At 59.0% G+C, this 19,815-nt stretch overlaps 1 protein-coding gene across 1 annotated transcript; it reads right to left on the reverse strand.

The window, feature by feature from the left end:
• Window positions 1-1,321: 1,321 nt before the first annotated feature.
• On the reverse strand, window positions 1,322-9,006 carry CNOT3 (CCR4-NOT transcription complex subunit 3). The gene is made up of 8 exons (XM_085533785.1): window positions 8,852-9,006; window positions 4,880-4,952; window positions 4,694-4,761; window positions 4,508-4,582; window positions 3,750-3,839; window positions 2,879-3,007; window positions 2,697-2,792; window positions 1,322-1,651 (listed from the first exon to the last, which is right to left on the reverse strand). The coding sequence occupies exons 2-8, from the start codon at window positions 4,902-4,904 to the stop codon at window positions 1,322-1,324; spliced, it is 813 nt and encodes a 270-aa protein (XP_085389911.1). The 5' UTR covers window positions 4,905-4,952; window positions 8,852-9,006.
• Window positions 9,007-19,815: the final 10,809 nt, after the last annotated feature.

Raw genomic sequence — 19,815 nt, forward strand, 5'->3', positions numbered from 1 at the left:
TCCCCCGCAAAGCCCCCAACCCCCCTTCAATCCCCCCAAACTCCCCCCTTAAGCCCCCAACCACCCCCACCCCACCCCAAAGCCCCCAAACTCCCCCCTTAAGCCCCTCAACCCACCCCCCAAAACCCCCCAGCCCCCTTAAACTCCCCCCCAATGCCCCCACCCCTTCCAAACCACCCCCAAAGCCCCCCAACCCCCTCAAACTCCCCCCTTAAGCTCCCCAACTCCCCCCCAAAGCCCCTAAACTCCCCCCCAAAGCCCCCCAACCCACCCCCAAAGCCCCCAAACTCCCCCCTTAAGCCCCCCAACTCCCCCCCAAAGCCCCCAAACTCCCCCCTTAAACCCCAAACTTCCCCCTTAAGCCCCTATATCCACCTCCCAACCCCCCCCTAAAGCCCCCAGACTCCCCCTTAAGCCACCTAACCCCCCCAAACTCCCCCCTTAAGCCCCCCAACCACCTCCAAAGCCCCCAAACTCCCCCATTAAGCCCCCCAACCCTCCCCAAAGCCCCTAAACTCCCCCCCTTAAGCCCCCCAACCACCCCCAACCCATCCCTAATCCCCCTAAACTCCCCCCTTAAGCCCCTCAACCCACCCCCCAAAACCCCCCAGCCCCCTTAAACTCCCCCCCAATGCCCCCACCCCTTCCAAACCACCCCCAAAGCCCCCCAACCCCCTCAAACTCCCCCCTTAAGCCCCCCAACTCCCCCCCAAAGCCCCTAAACTCCCCCCCAAAGCCCCCCAACCACACCCAACCCACCCCAAAGCCCCCCAAACTCCCCCCTTAAGCCCCCCAACCACCCCAAAGCCCCCAAACTCCCCCTTAAGCCCCCCAACTCCCCCGCAAAGCCCCTAAACTCCCCCCTTAAGCCCCCCAACCCTCCCCAAAGCCCCTAAACTCCCCCCCAAAGCCCCCCAACCACACCCAACCCACCCCAAAGCCCCCCAAACTTCACCCTTAAGCCCCCCAACCACCCCCAACCCACCCCCAAAGCCCCCCAGCCCCCTTAAACTCCCCAAAGCCCCCAAACTCCCCCCTTAAGCCCCCCAACTCCCCCACAAAGCCCCCAAACTCCCCCCCTTAAGCCCCCCACCCACCCCCAAAGCCCCTAAACTCCCCCCTTAAGCCCCCCAACCACCCCCAACCCACCCCAAAGCCCCCCAACCCCCTCAAACTCCCCCCTTAAGCCCCCCAACTCCCCCCCAAAGCCCCTAAACTCCCCCCCCTTAAGCCCCCCAACTCCCCCCCAAAGCCCCCAAACTCCCCCCCTTAAACCCCCCAAACCCACCCCCAAATGCCCCCTACCCCCCCCAAAGCCCCCCTACCCCCCCCAACCCACACCCAAAGCCCCTAAACTCCCCCCCTTAAGCCCCCAAACTCCCCCCCTTAAGCCCCCCAACCCACCCCCAAAGCCCCCCAGCCCCCCCTTACGGATGTCCTCCAGGTCCAGGTCATCATAGAGGAACTCGTTCTCCTCGAAATCGGGGTCCTGCGATGAATCCACGTAATATTCCACGTCGTCCTTGATCTTCCTGATGGCGTCCACCAGGATGGAGTCGTTATCCAGCATCCTCAGGATGGTCTCCAACATCCTCACGTGGTAACGGTGCTTCTCTATGTGTCGCTTCAGCCCCTCGATACGATCCTGCTTCTGGGGGGGGGGGGGGCATAGGAAAATAGGGGGGGGGTCACCCTCATACCCCCTCACACCACCCCTGTGTGGTCCTCAAAGCCCCCATTGCCCCCCATGTAAAGCATGGAGAACCCACAGTCCTCAAAGCCCCCACTGCCCCCTATGTAGAGCAAAGACCCCCATGTATAACATGGACCCCCCCCATGTATAACATGGACCCCCCCCCTATGTATAACCTGGACCCCCCCCCAATGTATAACATGGACCCCCCCCCCCCCATAGCCCTCCAATGCCCCCCCCCCCAAGGTTTCCACTCCATACAATGGGATCTGGGGTCCCTCTGTGCCCCCCCATCATCCCCTTTATATCCCTACATCCTTCTGCCCCCCCCCAACACCCCTCAAAGACCCCCCCCCATCACCCCCTCTATGTCCCTACATCCCTTCTATCCCTTCTGCCCCCCCCATGCCCCTCAAAGACCCCCCCCATAACCCCTCTATGTCCCTACATCCTTCCCCCCCCCCCATGCCCCTCTGTGCCCCTCAAAGACCCCCCCAACACCCCTCAAAGACCCCCCCATCCCCTCTATGTCCCTACATCCCTTCTCTTCCCCCCCACACCCCTCTGTGCCCCTCAAAGACCCCCCAACACCCCTCAAAGACCCCTCCCCATCCCCTCTATGTCCCTACATCCCTTCTCTTCCCCCCCACACCCCTCTGTGCCCCTCAAAGACCCCCAACACTCCTCAAAGACCCCCCCCATCCCCTCTATGTCCCTACATCCCTTCTATCCCTTCTCCCCCCCCCCATGCCCCTCAAAGACCCCCCCCACCATCACCCCCTCTATGTCCCTACATCCCTTCTATCCCTTCTGCCCCCCCCCATGCCCCTCAAAGACCCCCCCATAACCCCTCTATGTCCCTACATCCTTTCCCCCCCCCCATGCCCCTCTGTGCCCCTCAAAGACCCCCCAACACCCCTCAAAGACCCCCCCCATCCCCTCTATGTCCCCCTATCCCTTCTCTGCCCCCCCCCCCCGCCCCCCCCCATTGCCCCCCACTCACATCCTTATCCCCTTTCTTCTTGCGGGTCTGCACCGACAGCGACTCCACCTCGCTCTCAAACTGATCCACCTGCATGTTCAGCGTGTCTATGGTGTTCTAAAGGTGGGGGGGGGGGGGTAAAGGGGGTCAGTGGGGTGGGAGAGGGGCACCCCTGAGACCCCCCCCCCAATATCAGAGCTCACCGTCAGCCATTGGCCGACCTCCTCCTTCTCCTTCTGGGCCGGGTCCACCTTCTGTGCCAGCCCCAGCCCCTCCTTGGAGTACGCCTTGGTTTTGGTCTCGCGTTCCACCACCTTAAAGCGCTCCATTTGCTTTTGGGGGGGGGGGGGGGACATCAGGATGTGTGACCCCCCCCCACTCCATACCCCATTGTGCCCCCCTCCACTCTACACTCCTATGTTCCCCTCCCCCATATCCCTACGTGCCCCCAAGCCCATACACCTATGTGCCCCCCACCCCATACCCCTATGTCCCCCCCCACCCCATACCCCTATGTCCCACCCCACACACCCCTCTGTCCCCCCCCCACCCCACCCCATACCCCTATGTACTCCCCCATACCCCTATGTCCCCCCCCAGCCCATACCCCATGTGCCCCCCCATACCCCTATGTCCCCCCCACCCCATACCCCTATGTCCCCCCCCACTCCATACCCCTATGTACCCCCACACACCCCTATGTACCCCCCCACCCCATACCACTATGTCCCCCCCCCCACCCCATACACCTATGTCCCCCCCCACCCCATACCCCTATGTGCCCCCCACTCCATACCCCTATGTAACCCCCCATACCCCTATGTCCCCCCCACCCCATACCCCTATGTCGTCCCCCCCCATACCCCTATGTGCCCCCCAACCCCCACACCATACCCCTATGTACCCCCCCATACACACACCACTATGTGCCCCCCCCACCCCATACCACTATGTGCCCCCATCTCTACCCCCCTCCATCCCAGTCCATATTGCTGCCCTCATCCAATCACTGGGACCCCATAACCCCCCCCCCCCCCACCCCATAGCCCCCTATAGCCCCCCCCCCCCAAATACCGTCTCAATCAGTTTCCTGTTATCGATCAGCTGCCGTTTATCCTTGATCTCGTTGGACGCCACCCATGTCTTGATCTGATCCCTCAGCCTCTATAAGGGGAAGGGGGCACGTGAATGGGGTCCCCTATTATTCCATAACCCCCCCCCCCCCCATAGCACCAGGGCCCTCCTATGGCACCAGGACCCCCCCCCCATATAGCACCGGGACCCTCTTATGGGCCCAGGACCCCTCCATAGCATCAGGACCCCCCCCACCATGGCACTAGGACCCCCCCCCCATAGCATCAAGACCCCACCCCCATCATGGCACCAGGACCACCCCCCATTATGGCACCAGGACCCTCCTATAGCACCAGGACCCCCCCCCAGTAACACCAAGACCTCCCCCCCATATAGCACTGGGACCCTCTTATGGCATCAGGACTCCCCCCATTATGGCACCAGGACCCTCCTATAGCACCAGGACCCTCCCCATTATGGCACCAGGACCCCCCCCAATAACACCGGGACCCCCCCCCAATAACACCGGGACCCCCCCCATTATGGCACCAGGACCCCCCCATAGCACCAGGACCCCCCCCCAATAACACCGGGACCCCCCCCATTATGGCACCAGGACCCTCCTATAGCACCAGGACCCCCCCATAGCACCAGGACCCCCCCCCATTATGGCACCAGAACCCCCCCATAGCATCAGGACCCCCCCCAATAACACCGGGACCCCCCCCCAATAACACCAGGACCCCCCCCCCCCAAACCTGCAGCTTCTTAATCTCCTTCTTCAGGTCGGCTTCATACTTCTCCTTCTGGTTGGCATTGGCCGCATTGTGGAGCTATTGGGGGGGGGCAAGTAATTAAAGTAATTAATTAAAGACTAATTAGGGTCCGAGGGGGGGTCATTAAGGGGGTAATTAAAGCAGCCCCCCCCCCTTTTTTACACTCACCTTCTGCCATATGTCCTCAAACTGCTCCACACCCTCCGACACCTTCTTAAGGCAGCGGTCGATTTCACCTGGGGGGGGGGGGGGGGTACAAGTTAATCCCCCCCCATGAGGGTCATTAGCCCCCCACTAATTAACGCCATCAGATTAATTAGGACAACAATACCCCCCCCCCCCCCCCCATATTACCTTGCAGCTTCCTCTTGTCAGCCATGGTGGGGGCTCAGCGGGGGGCTCTCGGCATCACTTCGGGGGGGGGCCGCTATAGGAACAGTGAATCAGAGCCCCCCCCCCACAGACCCCATAGCCCCCATACAGCCCAACCCCATAGACCCCATAGCCCCCATACAGCCCCCCCCATAGGCCCCATACAGATCCCCCCCCTCCAGAACCCATAGCCCCCATACAGCCCCCCCCATAGACCCCATACAGCCCCCCCAATAGACCCCATACAGATCCCCCCCCCACAGACCCCATAGCCCCCATACAGCCCCCACCATAGACCCCATACAGATCCCCCCCCCCAGACCCCATAGCCCCCATACGGACACAACCCCCCCCCCAGACCCCATAGGCCCCACATAGGTCCCTCAATATCCCCCCAAAGACCCCAGGAGCCCTTACAGACCCCCCCCAATAGGAGCCCTAAAGCCCCTCATGGGGCCCACCCCCACATAGACCCCCATAGAACCCTACAGACCCCCATAGAACCCCATAGACCACCATAGGCTTCTCATAGATCCCCATAGGCCCCAATAGGCCTTACAGACTACCCCCACATAGACCCCTATAGACCCCCCATAGAACCCCCTAGGCCCCAATAGGCCTTACGGACCCCCCCCCATAGGCCCCCCACAGCCCCTATAGGATCCCCCATAGACCCCCACAGACTCCCCCCATAGGCCCCCATAGACCCCTCACAGACTCCCCATAGAACCCCATAAACCCCCATATAACCCCATAGACCCCCCATATAACCCCATATAATCCCATAGGCCCCTATAGACCCCCATAGACCCCCATAGGCCTCCATAGGCCCCTACAGACCCCCCATATAATCCCATAGGCCCCCATAGGCACCTATAGACATCCATAGACCCCCATAGGCCTCCATAGGCCCCTATAGATCTCCATAGACCCCCACAGACCCCCCATATAACCCCATACAATCCCATAGGCCCCTATAGACCTCCATAGACCCCCCATATAACCCCATACAATCCCATAGGCCCCTATAGACCTCCATAGACCCCCCATATAACCCCATACAATCCCATAGGCCCCTATAGACCTCCATAGACCCCCCATATAACCCCATACAATCCCATAGGCCCCTATAGACCTCCATAGACCCCCCATATAACCCCATACAATCCCACAGGCCCCTATAGACCTCCATAGACCCCCCATATAACCCCATACAATCCCATAGGCCCCTATAGATCTCCATAGACCCCCACAGACCCCCCATATAACCCCATACAATCCCATAGGCCCCTATAGACCTCCATAGACCCCCCATATAACCCCATACAATCCCATAGGCCCCTATAGACCTCCATAGACCCCCACAGACCCCCCATATAATCCCATAGGCCCCCTTAGACCCCCCATAGAACCCCATATAATCCCATAGGCCCCCATAGGCCCCTATAGACCTCCATAGACCCCCATAGGCCTCTCATAGACCCCCATAGGCCTCCATAGGCCTCACAGACACCCCCCCCCCCCATAGACCCCCCATAACTCCTATAGGATCCCCTATAGACGCCCCATGTAACCACATAGATCCCCCATATAACCCCATAGGCCTCTATAGACCCCCATAGACCCCCCATAGAACCCCATATAATCCCATAGGCCCCCATAGGCCCCTATAGACCTCCATAGAGCCCCATAGGCTTCCATAGGCCCCTATAGACCTCCATAGACCTCCATAGACCCCCCATATAACCCCACACAATCCCATAGGCCCCTATAGACCTCCATAGACCCCCATAGACCCCCCATATAATCCCATAGGCCCCCATAGACCCCCCATAGAACCCCATATAATCCCATAGGCCCCTATAGACCTCCATAGACCCCCATAGGCCTCTCATAGACCCCCATAGACCCCTATAGGCCTCACAGACACCCCCCCCCCCCCATAGACCCCCCATAACCCCTATATGATCCCCTATAGACCCCCCCATAGGCCCCTATATAACCACATAGACCCCCCATATAACCCCATAGGCCCCTATAGACCTCCATAGACCCCCATAGACCCCCCATATAATCCCATATGCCCCCATAGGCCCCTATAGACCTCCATAGAACCCCATAGGCTCCCCATAGGCCCCTATAGATCTCCATAGACCCCCATAGACCCCCCATATAATCCCATAGACCCCCCATATAACCCCATATAATCCCATAGACCTCCATAGACCCCCATAGACCCCCCATATAATCCCATAGACCTCCATAGACCCCCATAGACCCCCCATATAACCCCATATAATCCCATAGGCCCCTATAGACCTCCATAGACCCCCATAGGCCTCCATAGGCCCCTATAGACCTCCATAGACCTCCATAGACCCCCATAGACCCCCCATATAACCCCATATAATCCCATAGACCCCTATAGACCTCCATAGACCCCCATAGGCCTCCATAGGCCCCTATAGACCTCCATAGACCCCCATAGACCCCCCATATAAACCCATATAATCCCACAGGCCCCTATAGACCTCCATAGACCCCCATAGGCCTCCATAGGCCCCTATAGACCTCCATAGACCCCCATAGACCCCCCATATAACCCCATACAATCCCATAGGCCCCTATAGACCTCCATAGACCCCCATAGGCCTCCATAGGCCCCTATAGACCTCCATAGACCCCCATAGACCCCCCATATAACCCCATACAATCCCATAGGCCCCTATAGACCTCCATAGACCCCCATAGGCCTCCATAGGCCCCTATAGATCTCCATAGACCCCCATAGACCCCCCATATAACCCCATACAATCCCATAGGCCCCTACAGACCTCCATAGACCCCCACAGACCCCCCATATAATCCCATAGGCCGCCATAGACCCCTCACAGACCCCCCATAGAACTCCATAGGCCCCCATAGACCCCCCATAGAACCCCATATAATCCCATAGGCCCCTATAGACCTCCGTAGAGCCCCATAGGCCTCCATAGGCCCCTATAGACCTCCATAGGCCTCACAGACACCCCCCCCCCCATATACCCCCCATAACCCCTATAGGATCCCCTATAGACGCCCCATATAACCACATAGATCCCCCATATAACCCCATAGGCCTCTATAGACCCCCATAGACCCCCCATAGAACCCCATATAATCCCACAGGCCCCATAGGCCTCTATAGACCTCCATAGAGCCCCATAGGCCTCCATAGGCCCCTATAGACCTCCATAGACCTCCATAGACCCCCCATATAACCCCACACAATCCCATAGGCCCCTATAGACCTCCATAGAGCCCCATAGGCCTCCATAGGCCCCTATAGACCTCCATAGACCTCCATAGACCCCCCATATAACCCCACACAATCCCATAGGCCCCTACAGACCTCCATAGACCCCCATAGACCCCCCATAGAATCCCATAGGCCCCCATAGGCCCCTATAGATCTCCATAGACCCCCCATATAATCCCATAGACCCCCCATATAACCCCATATAATCCCATAGACCTCCATAGACCCCCACAGACCCCCCATATAACCCCATATAATCCCATAGGCCCCCATAGGCCCCTATAGACCTCCATAGACCCCCATAGACCCCCCATATAAACCCATATAATCCCATAGGCCCCTATAGACCTCCATAGACCCCCATAGGCCTCCATAGGCCCCTATAGGCCTCCATAGACCTCCATAGACCCCCATAGACCCCCCATATAACCCCATATAATCCCATAGACCCCTATAGACCTCCATAGAGCTCCATAGGCCCCTACAGACCTCCATAGACCTCCGTAGACCCCCATAGACCCCCCATATAACCCCATACAATCCCATAGGCCCCTATAGACCTCCATAGACCCCCATAGGCCTCCATAGGCCTCACAGACATCCCCCCCCCCACAGACCCCCCCTAACCCCTATAGGATCCCCTATAAACCCCTCACCGGACACTCCGGGGCGGCCCGGTCCGTGTGTGTTCCTCCTCCCTCGCCGTGTGTCGCCGACTATCGCGATATCGGCCCTTATCGCTCCGTTCTCTCTCCCCTCCCCCACCTCAAGCTCCGCCGCCGCCGTCTCCGCGGCATCCAAAATGGCGGCCGCACCTCACCACCGCCTCCCCGCCCCGCCGGCCCGCCACACGCGCTGATTGGATGAAGCCGCTGTCGCTCACAGAATACCGCTTGATGATTGGGTGGAGGAAAGAGAGGCGGGAAAAGGCATCCGCAGTCCCGCCTCCGCTAGGGGCTGTCAGTCAGCAACGCTCTCACTTCCCATTGGCTGGGCTTCGCAGTGTTTATAGAGGCGGCAGTTCCTATTTGCCAGCGCGGCCGTCAATCCAAGCGCTGCGGGACGGCCTCGCTATCCGATTGGCCAAACCTCAGCGGGAGGAGGGGCGGAACCGACCAATGGAACCAATGGCGGAAGGGTGCGCGGCAGGAGGCGGGGACCAGCTGTCACTCAAAGTGGGACAAGCCAATGGGTGACGGCGATATCCTTAAGCCCCGCCCACTAAGGGGGGCGGAGCCTATGGGGATGGAACCCCCAAACTCAGCCCCTCCCACATCCCACCCCCCCAATTATCAATACCCCATAGCTGCCCCATAGCTGCCCCATAGCTGCCCCATATCCCCATATCCCCATATCTACCCCATATCTGCCCCATATCTGCCCTATATCTGCCCCATATCCCTCCTTCTGCCCCATATCTGCCCCATATCTGCCCCATATCCCCCCTCCTGCCCCATATCTGCCCCATATCTGCCCCATATCTGCCCTATATCCCCATATCTACCCCATATCTGCCCCATATCCCCCCTCCTGCCCCATATCTGCCCCATATCCCCATATCTACCCCATATCTGCCCCATATCCCCTTTCTCTACCCCATATCTGCCCTATATTCCCCCCCTCTGCCCCATATCTGCCCCATATTCCCCCCCCTCTGCCCTATATCTGCCCCACATCCCCTCTTTCCTACCCTATACTCCCCCATTCTACCCCCCACCCCCTCCAACCTGCCCCATTACCCCCCCCCGGCAGTTAATTACCCCCCAGTATTTAATTACCCCCCCCCCCCTTAATAAATGATGCTCCTGACACCATTCCCATTCAAATCCCAGCAGTTTTAATACCCCCCCCCCCACAACCCCCCCTTTATCTGCCCCCCCCCCTCCCCGACCCCCAGCTCTGGCACTGGGGGGGCTACATGGGGGGGTGGGGGGTGCTGCCCCTCCCCCTTCTATACCCACCCACCCCCCCCATTTTGGCACTGGAGAGATGATTTTAATGGGGGGGGGGGGGGGATTTGGGGACCCCCCCCCCCAAGTCACTGTAGAAAAGGAGTCTTAAAGGGGAGGGGGCGTTATGGGGGGGGGGGGTCTCAGTTCTCGATGGGGGCTGGAAAAGAAAGGGGGGGGGGGGTCAGGTCCCGTTTATCACCCCCCCATTATCATCCCCCTCCCCTTAATTACCCCCCAACCCCAAATCTGCCCCATGCACCCCCCCATAGGATCCCCCACATCTCCCCCATGGGGCTGGAACCCCTCCTGGAACCCTTTCTATGGGGCTGGGACCCATAAATGACCCCTTTCTATGGGGCTCAGACCCTCTAGATCCCCAATATGGGGTCAGGACCCCATTTATGGGGCTGAGACCCCTTCCTATGGGAGTGAGGTCCCCCCAGGTCCCTTTATATGGGGCTGGGACCCCCAAAGAACCCTTTTCTATGGGGCTCAGACCCTCTAGATCCTCAATATGGGGTCAGAACCCCCTTATGTGGGGCTGGGACCCCTTTCTAATGGGACGAGGACCCCTCAGGACCCTTTATATGGGTCTGGGACCCATAAATGACCCTTTCTATGGGGCTCTAGATCCTCAATATGGGGTCAGGTCCCCATTTGTGGGGCTGAGACCCCTTCCTATGGGACTGGGACCCCCCAGACCCACTTTCTATGGGTCTGAGCCCGACTTCCATAGAGCTGAACCCTCCACTTATGGGTCAGGAAGCCCCTCCCCCTCCCTATGGGGCTCAGTCCTCCCAGCGGGTCCTCCAGCCCAACGTTATACCTACCCAGACCATCGGGGGGCGCTATAGCGTTCTCCTGCCCCACGGCGGCGCTCTGGCAGATCAACTCGTTGGTTGGAGTCTCCTACCGGAAGTGGGTGTGTCCATTAACACTGACCACGCCCCCTTTCCCACAAGCCACGCCCCCTCCCATTTACCTGATCGAACAGGAACACTGTGACGTCATCAAAGAACGACACCATCTTCCGCTTGCGTACTTCCGCCTGCGCCCGAGGGGCTTTCAGGAGACCCCGTAGGCCCCGCCCGTCCCAACACGTGACCACCAACGGCACCACTTGCCCCGCCCCTTCCGGTTCCGCTCCATCCTCTTCTTCTTCTTCCTCTTCCGGTCCAACCACTTCCGGTCCTGGCCCCGCCTCCCAACGGGAAATGGGCGTGGCCAAACCCAGCGGGGGGAGGGGCAGGGAGAGGCGGGAGGCCTTGGCTGGAATGGGGGGGGGGGGGGGGTGGAAAATGGGGTAAAAAAGGGAGAAATTGGTTAAAATGGGGGAAATATGGGGGTAAAATGGGGTCAGTGGGGGCAGGGGGTGGGATGGGGGGGGTTAAAGGGGAGAAATTTGGGGGAAAATAGGGGGAAATTGGGGCTAAATGTTATGGGGGCAATGGGGCGGATTTGGGGTGAATAGGGGCAGATTTGGGGTCAATGGGGGCAGAATTGGGGTGAACAGGGGTAGAATTGGGTTAATAGGGGAAGATTTGGGGTCAATAGGGGCAGAATTGGGGCAATAGGGGCAGATTTGGGGTGAATAGGGGCAGATTTGGGGTCAATAGGGGCAGATTTGTGCTCAATAGGGGCAAATTTGGGGTGAATAGAGGCAGAATTGGGGTCAATAGGGGCAGATTTGGGGTGAATAGGGGCAGAATTGGGGTGAATAGGGGCGGATTTGGGGTCAATAGGGGCAAATTTGGGGTGAATAGGGGCAGAATTGGGGCAATAGGGGCAGATTTGGGGTCAATAGGGGCAGATTTAGGGGTCCAGGAGGGGCAATGGGGCAGATTTGGGGCCAATAGGGGCAGATTTGGGGCAATAGGGGCAGATTTGTGCTCAATAGAGGCAGATTTGGGGTCAATGGGGGCAGATTTGGGGTGAATAGGGGCAGATTTGGGGGTCCAGGAGGGGCAATGGGGCAGATTAGGGGCCAATAGGGGCAGATTAGGGGCCAATAGGGGCAGATTTGGGGTGAATAGGGGTAGAATTGGGGTAATAGGGGCGGATTTGAGGGTCCAGGAGGGGCAATAGGGTCAGATTATGGGCCAATAGGGGCAGATTTGGGGTCAATGGGGCAGATTTGGGTCAATAGGGGCAGATTTGGGGTCCAGGAGGGGCAATAGGGGAAGCTTTGGGTTCAATAGGGGCAGATTTGGGGTTAATAGGGACAGATTTGGGGGCAATAGGGGCAGATTTGGGGCCAATAGGGGCAGATTTGGGGGTCCAGGGGGGGCAATAGGGGCAGCTTTGGGTTCAATAGGGGCAGACTTGGGGTCAATAGGGGCAGATTTGGGTCAATAGGGGCAGATTTGGGTCAATAGAGGCAGATATGGGGGTCCAGGAGGGGCAGTAGGGGCAGTTTTGGGGTGAATAGGGGCAGATTTGGGGGTCCAGGAGGGGCAATGGGGCAGATTTGGGGTCAATAGGGTCAGATTTGGGGTGAATAGGGTCAGCTTTGGGCTCAATCTGGTCAGTTTTAGGTCCCCCCCCCTATACCCACCTCGTATATCCGCCCGGTTCCGGGCTCCTCCCGTGTCGCCCCCCCCCCGTTGCGGTGCCAGCAGCCGCCGTGTCACGTCCTCCCGTAGCGTCACCTGCAGCGTCTCCTGACTCACCTGCACCACGAAGCCCCCCCCCTCCCCGACCCCCGACGACCCCCCCCCAACCCCGACCCCCACCCCCACCCCCCCCCCTCCATCTCCTTCCGACCCCCCCCCCCAATTGATTTCGGGGGTCTCCGATCCGGGACCCCCCCCCCCCAATTCCCCCTTGGTTAAAGCGGCGGCGGCGACGACGACGACGACGTCTCCGTCCCCTCCGTCGGGTAATAGGGACCCCATTGGAGACCCCATTGGAGACCCCATTAGAGACCCCATTGGAGACCCCATTGGAGACCCCATTGGAGACCCCATTGTGGACCCCATTGTGGACCCCATTGGGGGCGACCCTATTGGAGACCCCATTGTGGACCCCATTGGAGACCCCTTTGGGGATGACCCCATTGGAGACCCCATTGGAGACCCCATTGGAGACCCCTTTGGGGACGACCCCATTGGAGACCCCATTAGAGACCCCATTGGGGACCCCACTGGAGACCCCTTTGGGGTCGACCCCTTTGGGGACCCCTTTATGGGTGTCTCTGGGGGTCTTTTGGGGGACCCCCTTGGGGACCCCTTTATGGGTATCTCTGGGGGTCTTTTGGGGGACCCCTTTATGGGTATCTCGGGGGGTCTTTTGGGGGACCCCCTTGGGGACCCCTTTATGGGTGTCTCTGGGGGTCTTTTGGGGGACCCCCTTGGGGACAGCTCTCGGCGTCGCCGTGGGGACCCCTTTGGAGACCCCTTTGGAGCCCCCTTTTGGGGTATCTCGGGGGGTCTTTTGGGGGACCCCCTTGGGGACCCCTTTAGGGGCATCTCGGGGGGTCTTCTTGGGGATGTCTCTAGTCGTCGTCTTGGGGACCCCTTTGGAGACCCCTTTGGGGACCCCTTTAGGGGTGTTTCTGGGGGTCTTTTGGGGGACCCCTTTGGGGACCGACGTGGGGACCCTTTGGGGACCTTCCCTGGGGTCTTTTGGGGGGACCCTATGGGGTGTCGTTTGGGGTCCTCTGCGGGGTACGGCACCCAGGTCCCGTTTGGGTGGCCGGGGGGGGGGGATGGAGCCCGAGACCCCATAGGGGACATTGGGGTCACATTGGGGGACATTGGGGTCACATTTGGGGACATTGGGGTCACATTTGGGGACCCCTTGGGGGACATTGGGGTCACATTTGGGGACCCCTTGGGGGACATTGGGGTCACATTTGGGGACATCGGGGACCCCTTTGGGGACCCATTTGGGGCCACTTCTGGGGTCCCCTTTGGGGAGCCCTTTGGGGACACATTTAAAGGCTCCTTTGGGGATGTCTCCAAGGACCCATTTGGGGCCACTTGGGGTCCATTTGGGGCCATCACCTGGGCCACATCTGAGGACCCATTTGGGTCCATCTGGGACCCATATGGGGCCACCTTGTTCCCATTTGGGGCCACTTGGGGTCCATTGGGGTCCATCTGGGACCCATTTGGGTCCACTTGGGGTCCATTTGGTGCCACTTGGGGTCCATTTGGGGCCATCCGGGATCCATTTGGGGCCACCTGGTTCCCATTTGGGGCCATCATCTGGTCCACATTTGAGGACCCATTTGGGTCCATCTGGGACCCATTTGGGGCCACTTGGGGTCCATTTGGGTCCATCTGGTTCCCATTTGGGGCCATCATCTGGGCCACATCTGAGGACCCATTTGGGTCCATCTGGGACCCATATGGGGCCACCTTGTTCCCATATGGGGCCACTTGGGGTCCATTTGGGGCCTCCTGGTTCCCATATGGGGCCACCTTGTTCCCATTTGGGGCCACTTGGGGTCCATTTGGGTCCATCCGGGATCCATTTGGGGCCACTTGGGGTCCATTTGGGGCCACCTGGTTCCCATATGGGGCCGCTTGGGGTCCATTTGGGGCCACCAAGTGCCTCTTTGGGGTCCCATTTGGGGACAGTTGGGACACAACCAAAGACCCCTTTGGGGACATGGGGGATGTCTCTGGGGTCACCTTTAGGGACATCCCCAAGGACCCCTTTGGGGACACATCTGAAGACCCCTTTGGGGACATTGGGGCCACCTCTGAGGACCCCTTTGGGGACATTGGGGACCCCTTTGGGGACATTGGGGGCCCCTTTGGGGACATTGAAGACCCCTTTGGGGACCCCTTTAATGGGGTGGGGACATGGGAACCCACCGGCATTGGGGACAAAGGGGGATGTCCCCAAAAGGGTCCCCCCCCCCGGGTTGGGGACACCATAAGTGACAATGGGGACGACCCTATTGCTATAGGGGATCCATGGGGGGACAACTCTAAGGGCGTCCCCTCTGTCCTTGGTGGCACCATTGGGGACAAAGGGGACGGTTGTGGGGTCGGTTGTGGGGTCTGTGGGGTCAGTTGTGGGGTCTGTGGGGTCAGTTGTGGGGTCTGTGGGGACGGTTGTGGGGTCTGTGGGGTCGGTTGTGGGGTCTGTGGGGTCAGTTGTGGGGTCTGTAGGGTCAGCTGTGGGGTGTGTGGGGTCAGTTGTGGGGTCTGTGGGGTCAGTTGTGGGGTCTGTGGGGACAAAGGGGACGGTTGTGGGGTCTGTGGGGTCGGTTGTGGGGTCTGTGGGGTCAGTTGTGGGGTCTGTGGGGTCGGTTGTGGGGTCTGTGGGGTCAGTTGTGGGGTCTGTGGGGACGGTTGTGGGGTCTGTGGGGTCAGTTGTGGGGTCTGTGGGGTCGGTTGTGGGGTCTGTGGGGATGGTTGTGGGGTCTGTGGGGTCAGTTGTGGGGTCTGTGGGGTCAGTTGTGGGGTCTGTGGGGACAAAGGGGACGGTTGTGGGGTCTGTGGGGACGGTTGTGGGGTCTGTGGGGTCAGCTGTGGGGTGTGTGGGGTCGGTTGTGGGGTCAGTTGTGGGGTCTGTGGGGACGGTTGTGGGGTCTGTGGGGTCAGTTGTGGGGTCTGTGGGGACAGTTGTGGGGTCAGTGGGGTCGGTTGTGGGGTCTGTGGGGTCAGTTGTGGGGTCTGTGGGGACAGTTGTGGGGTCAGTGGGGTCAGTTGTGGGGTCTGTGGGGCCAGTTGTGGGGTCTGTAGGGTCAGTTGTGGGGTCTGTGGGGAAGGTTGTGGGGTGTGTGGGGACAGTTGTGGGGTCTGTGGGGTCAGTTGTGGGGTCTGTGGGGTCAGTTGTGGGGTCTGTGGGGTCGGTTGTGGGGTCTGTGGGGCCAGTTGTGGGGTCTGTGGGGACGGTTGTGGGGTCTGTGGGGTCAGTTGTGGGGTCTGTGGGGTCAGTTGTGGGGTCAGTTGTGGGGTCTGTGGGCACATCCTGAGCCCTTCTGGATGCTGCCCCATAGGGGATGGCTCCTGTAGGGTCACCGCTGTCACCTCCTGGGCCACTGGTGTCCACTTTTGGGTCATAAATGTCCCTTTTTGGGTCATAGATGTCCACTTTTGGTCCATTGGTGTCCCCTCTTGGTCCATAGATGTCCCCTTTTGGTCCATTGGTGTCCCCTCTTGGTCCATAGATGTCCCTTTTTGGGTCATATTTGTCCCCTTTTGGGCTATGGATGTCCCCTCTTTGGCCATAGATGTCACCTCCTGGGCCACTAATGTCATCTCTTGGGCCATAGATGTCCCTTTTTGGGCCATAAATGTCTCCTTTTGGGTCATAAATGTCCCTTTTTGGGTCATAGATGTCCCTTCTTGGTCCATAGATGTCCCCTTTTGGTCCATAGATGTCCCTTCTTGGTCCATAGATGTCCCCTTTTGGGCCATAGATGTCCCCTCTTGGTCCACTAATGTCATCTCTTGGTCCATTGATGTCCCCTCCACTGCCATAGATGTCCCCTTTGGGGCCACTAATGTCATCTCTTGGGCCATAGACATCACCTCCATTGCCATAGATGTCCCTTTTTGGGCCATAAATGTCTCCTTTTGGGTCATAAATGTCCCTTTTTGGGCCATAGATGTCCCCTCTTGGTCCATAGATGTCCCCTTTTGGTCCATAGACGTCCCCTTTTGGGCCACCAATGTCATCTCTTGGTCCATAGACATCACCTCTATTGCCACTGATGTCCCTTTTTGGGCCATATTTGTCCCTTTTTGGGTCACTGATGTCCACTTTTGGTCCATAGATGTCACCTCCTGGGCCACCAATGTCATCTCTTGGTCCATAGATGTCCCCTCTTGGGCTATGGATGTCCGTTTTTGGGCCGTAGATGTCCCTTTTTGGGTCATTGATGTTCCCTCTTGGGCCACTAATGTCATCTCTTGGTCCATACATGTCCCCTCCATTGCCATCAGTGTCCCTTTTTGGGTCATAGATGTCCACTCCATTGCCATAGATGTCCCCTCTTGGTCCATAGACGTCCCTTTTTGGGCCACTAATGTCATCTCTTGGTCCATAGACATCACCTCTATTGCCACTGATGTCCCTTTTTGGGCCATAGATGTCCCCTTTTGGGTCACTGATGTCCACTTTTGGTCCATTGATGTCCCCTCTTGGTCCATAGATGTCCCCTCCATTGCCATAGATGTCCCTTTTTGGGCCACAAATGTCTCCTTTTGGGTCATAAATGTCCCTTTTTGGGCCATAGATGTCCCCTCCACTGCCATAGATGTCCCCTTTTGTTCCATAGACATCCCCTTTGGGGCCACTAATGTCATCTCTTGGCCCATAGATGTCCCCTCCATTGCCATCGGTGTCCCTTTTTGGGTCATAGATGTCCCTTTTTGGTCCATAGATGTCATCTCTTGGTCCATAGATGTTTCCTCTTGGGCTATGGATGTCCCTTTTTGGGCCACTAATGTCATCTCTTGGTCCATTGATGTCCCCTCCATTGCCATTGATGTTCCCTTTGGGGCCATAAATGTCCCCTTTTGGGTCATAAATGTCCTCTTTTGGTCCATAGATGTCCCCTTTTGGGCTATGGATGTGCCCTCTTGGTCCATAGATGTCATCTCTTGGTCCATAGACATCACCTCCATTGCCATTGATGTCCCTTTTTGGGCCATAGACGTCCCCTTCTGGGTCATAGATGTCCACTTTTGGTCCATGGATGTTCCATTTTGGGCCATAGTTGTCCCTTTTTGGGTCATATTTGTCCCCTTTTGGTCCATGGATGTCCTCTCCTGGGCCACTAATGTCATCTCTTGGTCTATACATGTCCCCTCCATTGCCATTGATGTCCCCTTTGGGGTCATTGATGTCCCCTCCATTGCCATTGATGTCCCCTCTGGTGCCATTGATGTCCCCTTTGGGGTCATTGATGTCCCCTCCATTGCCATTGATGTCCCCTCTGGTGCCATTGATGTCCCCTTTGGGGTCATTGATGTCCCCTCCATTGCCATTGATGTCCCCTCTGGTGCCATTGATGTCCCCTTTGGGGTCATTGATGTCCCCTCCATTGCCATTGATGTCCCCTCTGGTGCCATTGATGTCCCCTTTGGGGTCATTGATGTCCCCTCCATTGCCATTGATGTCCCCTTTGGGGTCATTGATGTCCCCTCCATTGCCATTGATGTCCCCTCTGGTGCCATTGATGTCCCCTTTGGGGTCATTGATGTCCCCTCCATTGCCATTGATGTCCCCTTTGGGGCCATTGATGTCCCCTTTGGGATCATTGATGTCCCCTTTGGGGTCATTGATGTCCCCTCCTGTGTCACTGCTGCCCCATCCCGAGTCCTTGCTGACGTCCCATGTCCCCATGGGGTCATCTCCAGCTCCATTGGGGCCACCTTCATCTCCATTGGGGCCAATGGGGCCATCTCCAGAGCCCCACCCCATGTCCCCATTGATGTCCCCCCCCATGACTCCAATGTCCCCCCCTGTGTCCCCATTGATGTCCCCCCCCTTGTCCCCATTGATGTCCCCATTGATGTCCCCCCCCTTGTCCCCATTGATGTCCCTATTGATGTCCCCATTGATGTCCCCATTGATGTCCCCATTGATGTCCCCCTCTGTGTCTCCAATGACCCCCCCCTTGTCCCCATTGATGTCCCCATTGATGACCCCCCCCTTGTCCCCATTGATGTCCCCATTGATGTCCCTATTGATGTCCCCCTCTGTGTCTCCAATGACCCCCCCCTTGTCCCCATTGATGTCCCCCCTAATGACCCCCCCCATGTCTCCATTGAACCCCCTTCTGTCCCCATTGATGACCCCCCCTCTGTCCCTATTGATGTCCCTATTGATGTCCCCCCCCTTGTCCCCATTGATGTCCCCATTGATGTCCCCCCCCATATCCCCTCTCCCCTCCCCCACCTCAACTCCGGCATCTCCATCTCCACTCCCCCCCCCCCCACCTCCATCCCCCCCCCCTCGCCCCCCCACCCCCCCCACATCCCCATTGACGAAGGCGGCGACCCCCCCCCCCCCATGTCCCCTCCCCCTCCTCCCCACGACCCTATTAGAACCACATCCCCCCCCCCCCCGTTATTATCCCCCACCGACCCCCTCTCCGCCCTCAGCGACGAGTCGTCGTCGTTGTCCCCCTCGTCCCCATCGCTGTCCCCTATACCGGGGGGGGGCAGGGGGGGTCCCCTCTCCCTCCACCCCCTCACTACGTCCCCCGGGGCTACGGCGGCGCAGCTGCACGTTACGCCGTCGTCGTCCCCCCCCTCCCCACGACATAGGGGGCAAATGAGGGGGGGGCGGCGATGGGGGCTGCTCCCCCCACTGCCCGCTGTGCTGCCCGCTGAGCTTGGGGGGGGGGGGTCCAAGGGGGGGGAGAACGAAGATGTAGGGGGGGGGGAGGAGGGTGAAATGGGGGGGGGTCCTATAGGAGGGGAGGCTAAAGGGAGGGGGAGGGGGCCTAAGGGTGGGGGGGGGGCTCGGCGGGTTGGGGGGGGGCCCATAGGGGGGGATGTTAAAGGGAGGGGGCCTAAGGGTGGGGGGGGGGCTCGGCGGGGGTGAGGGGGTCCCGTAGGTGGGGATCTTAAAGGGGGCGGTTCTAAAGGGGGGGGTCCCGTAGGTGGGGATCCCAAAGGGGGCAGTGCCACGTTGGGGCGGGGGGGTCCCCCCATAAGCGGGGGTCGTGAAGGGGGGGGGCCTTTGGGTGGGGGAGG

Source organism: Coturnix japonica, unplaced genomic scaffold, assembly GCF_054131305.1.
Source record: "Coturnix japonica strain WE unplaced genomic scaffold, WE-NBRP24 Scf063, whole genome shotgun sequence".
Lineage (NCBI taxonomy): Eukaryota > Metazoa > Chordata > Aves > Galliformes > Phasianidae > Coturnix > Coturnix japonica.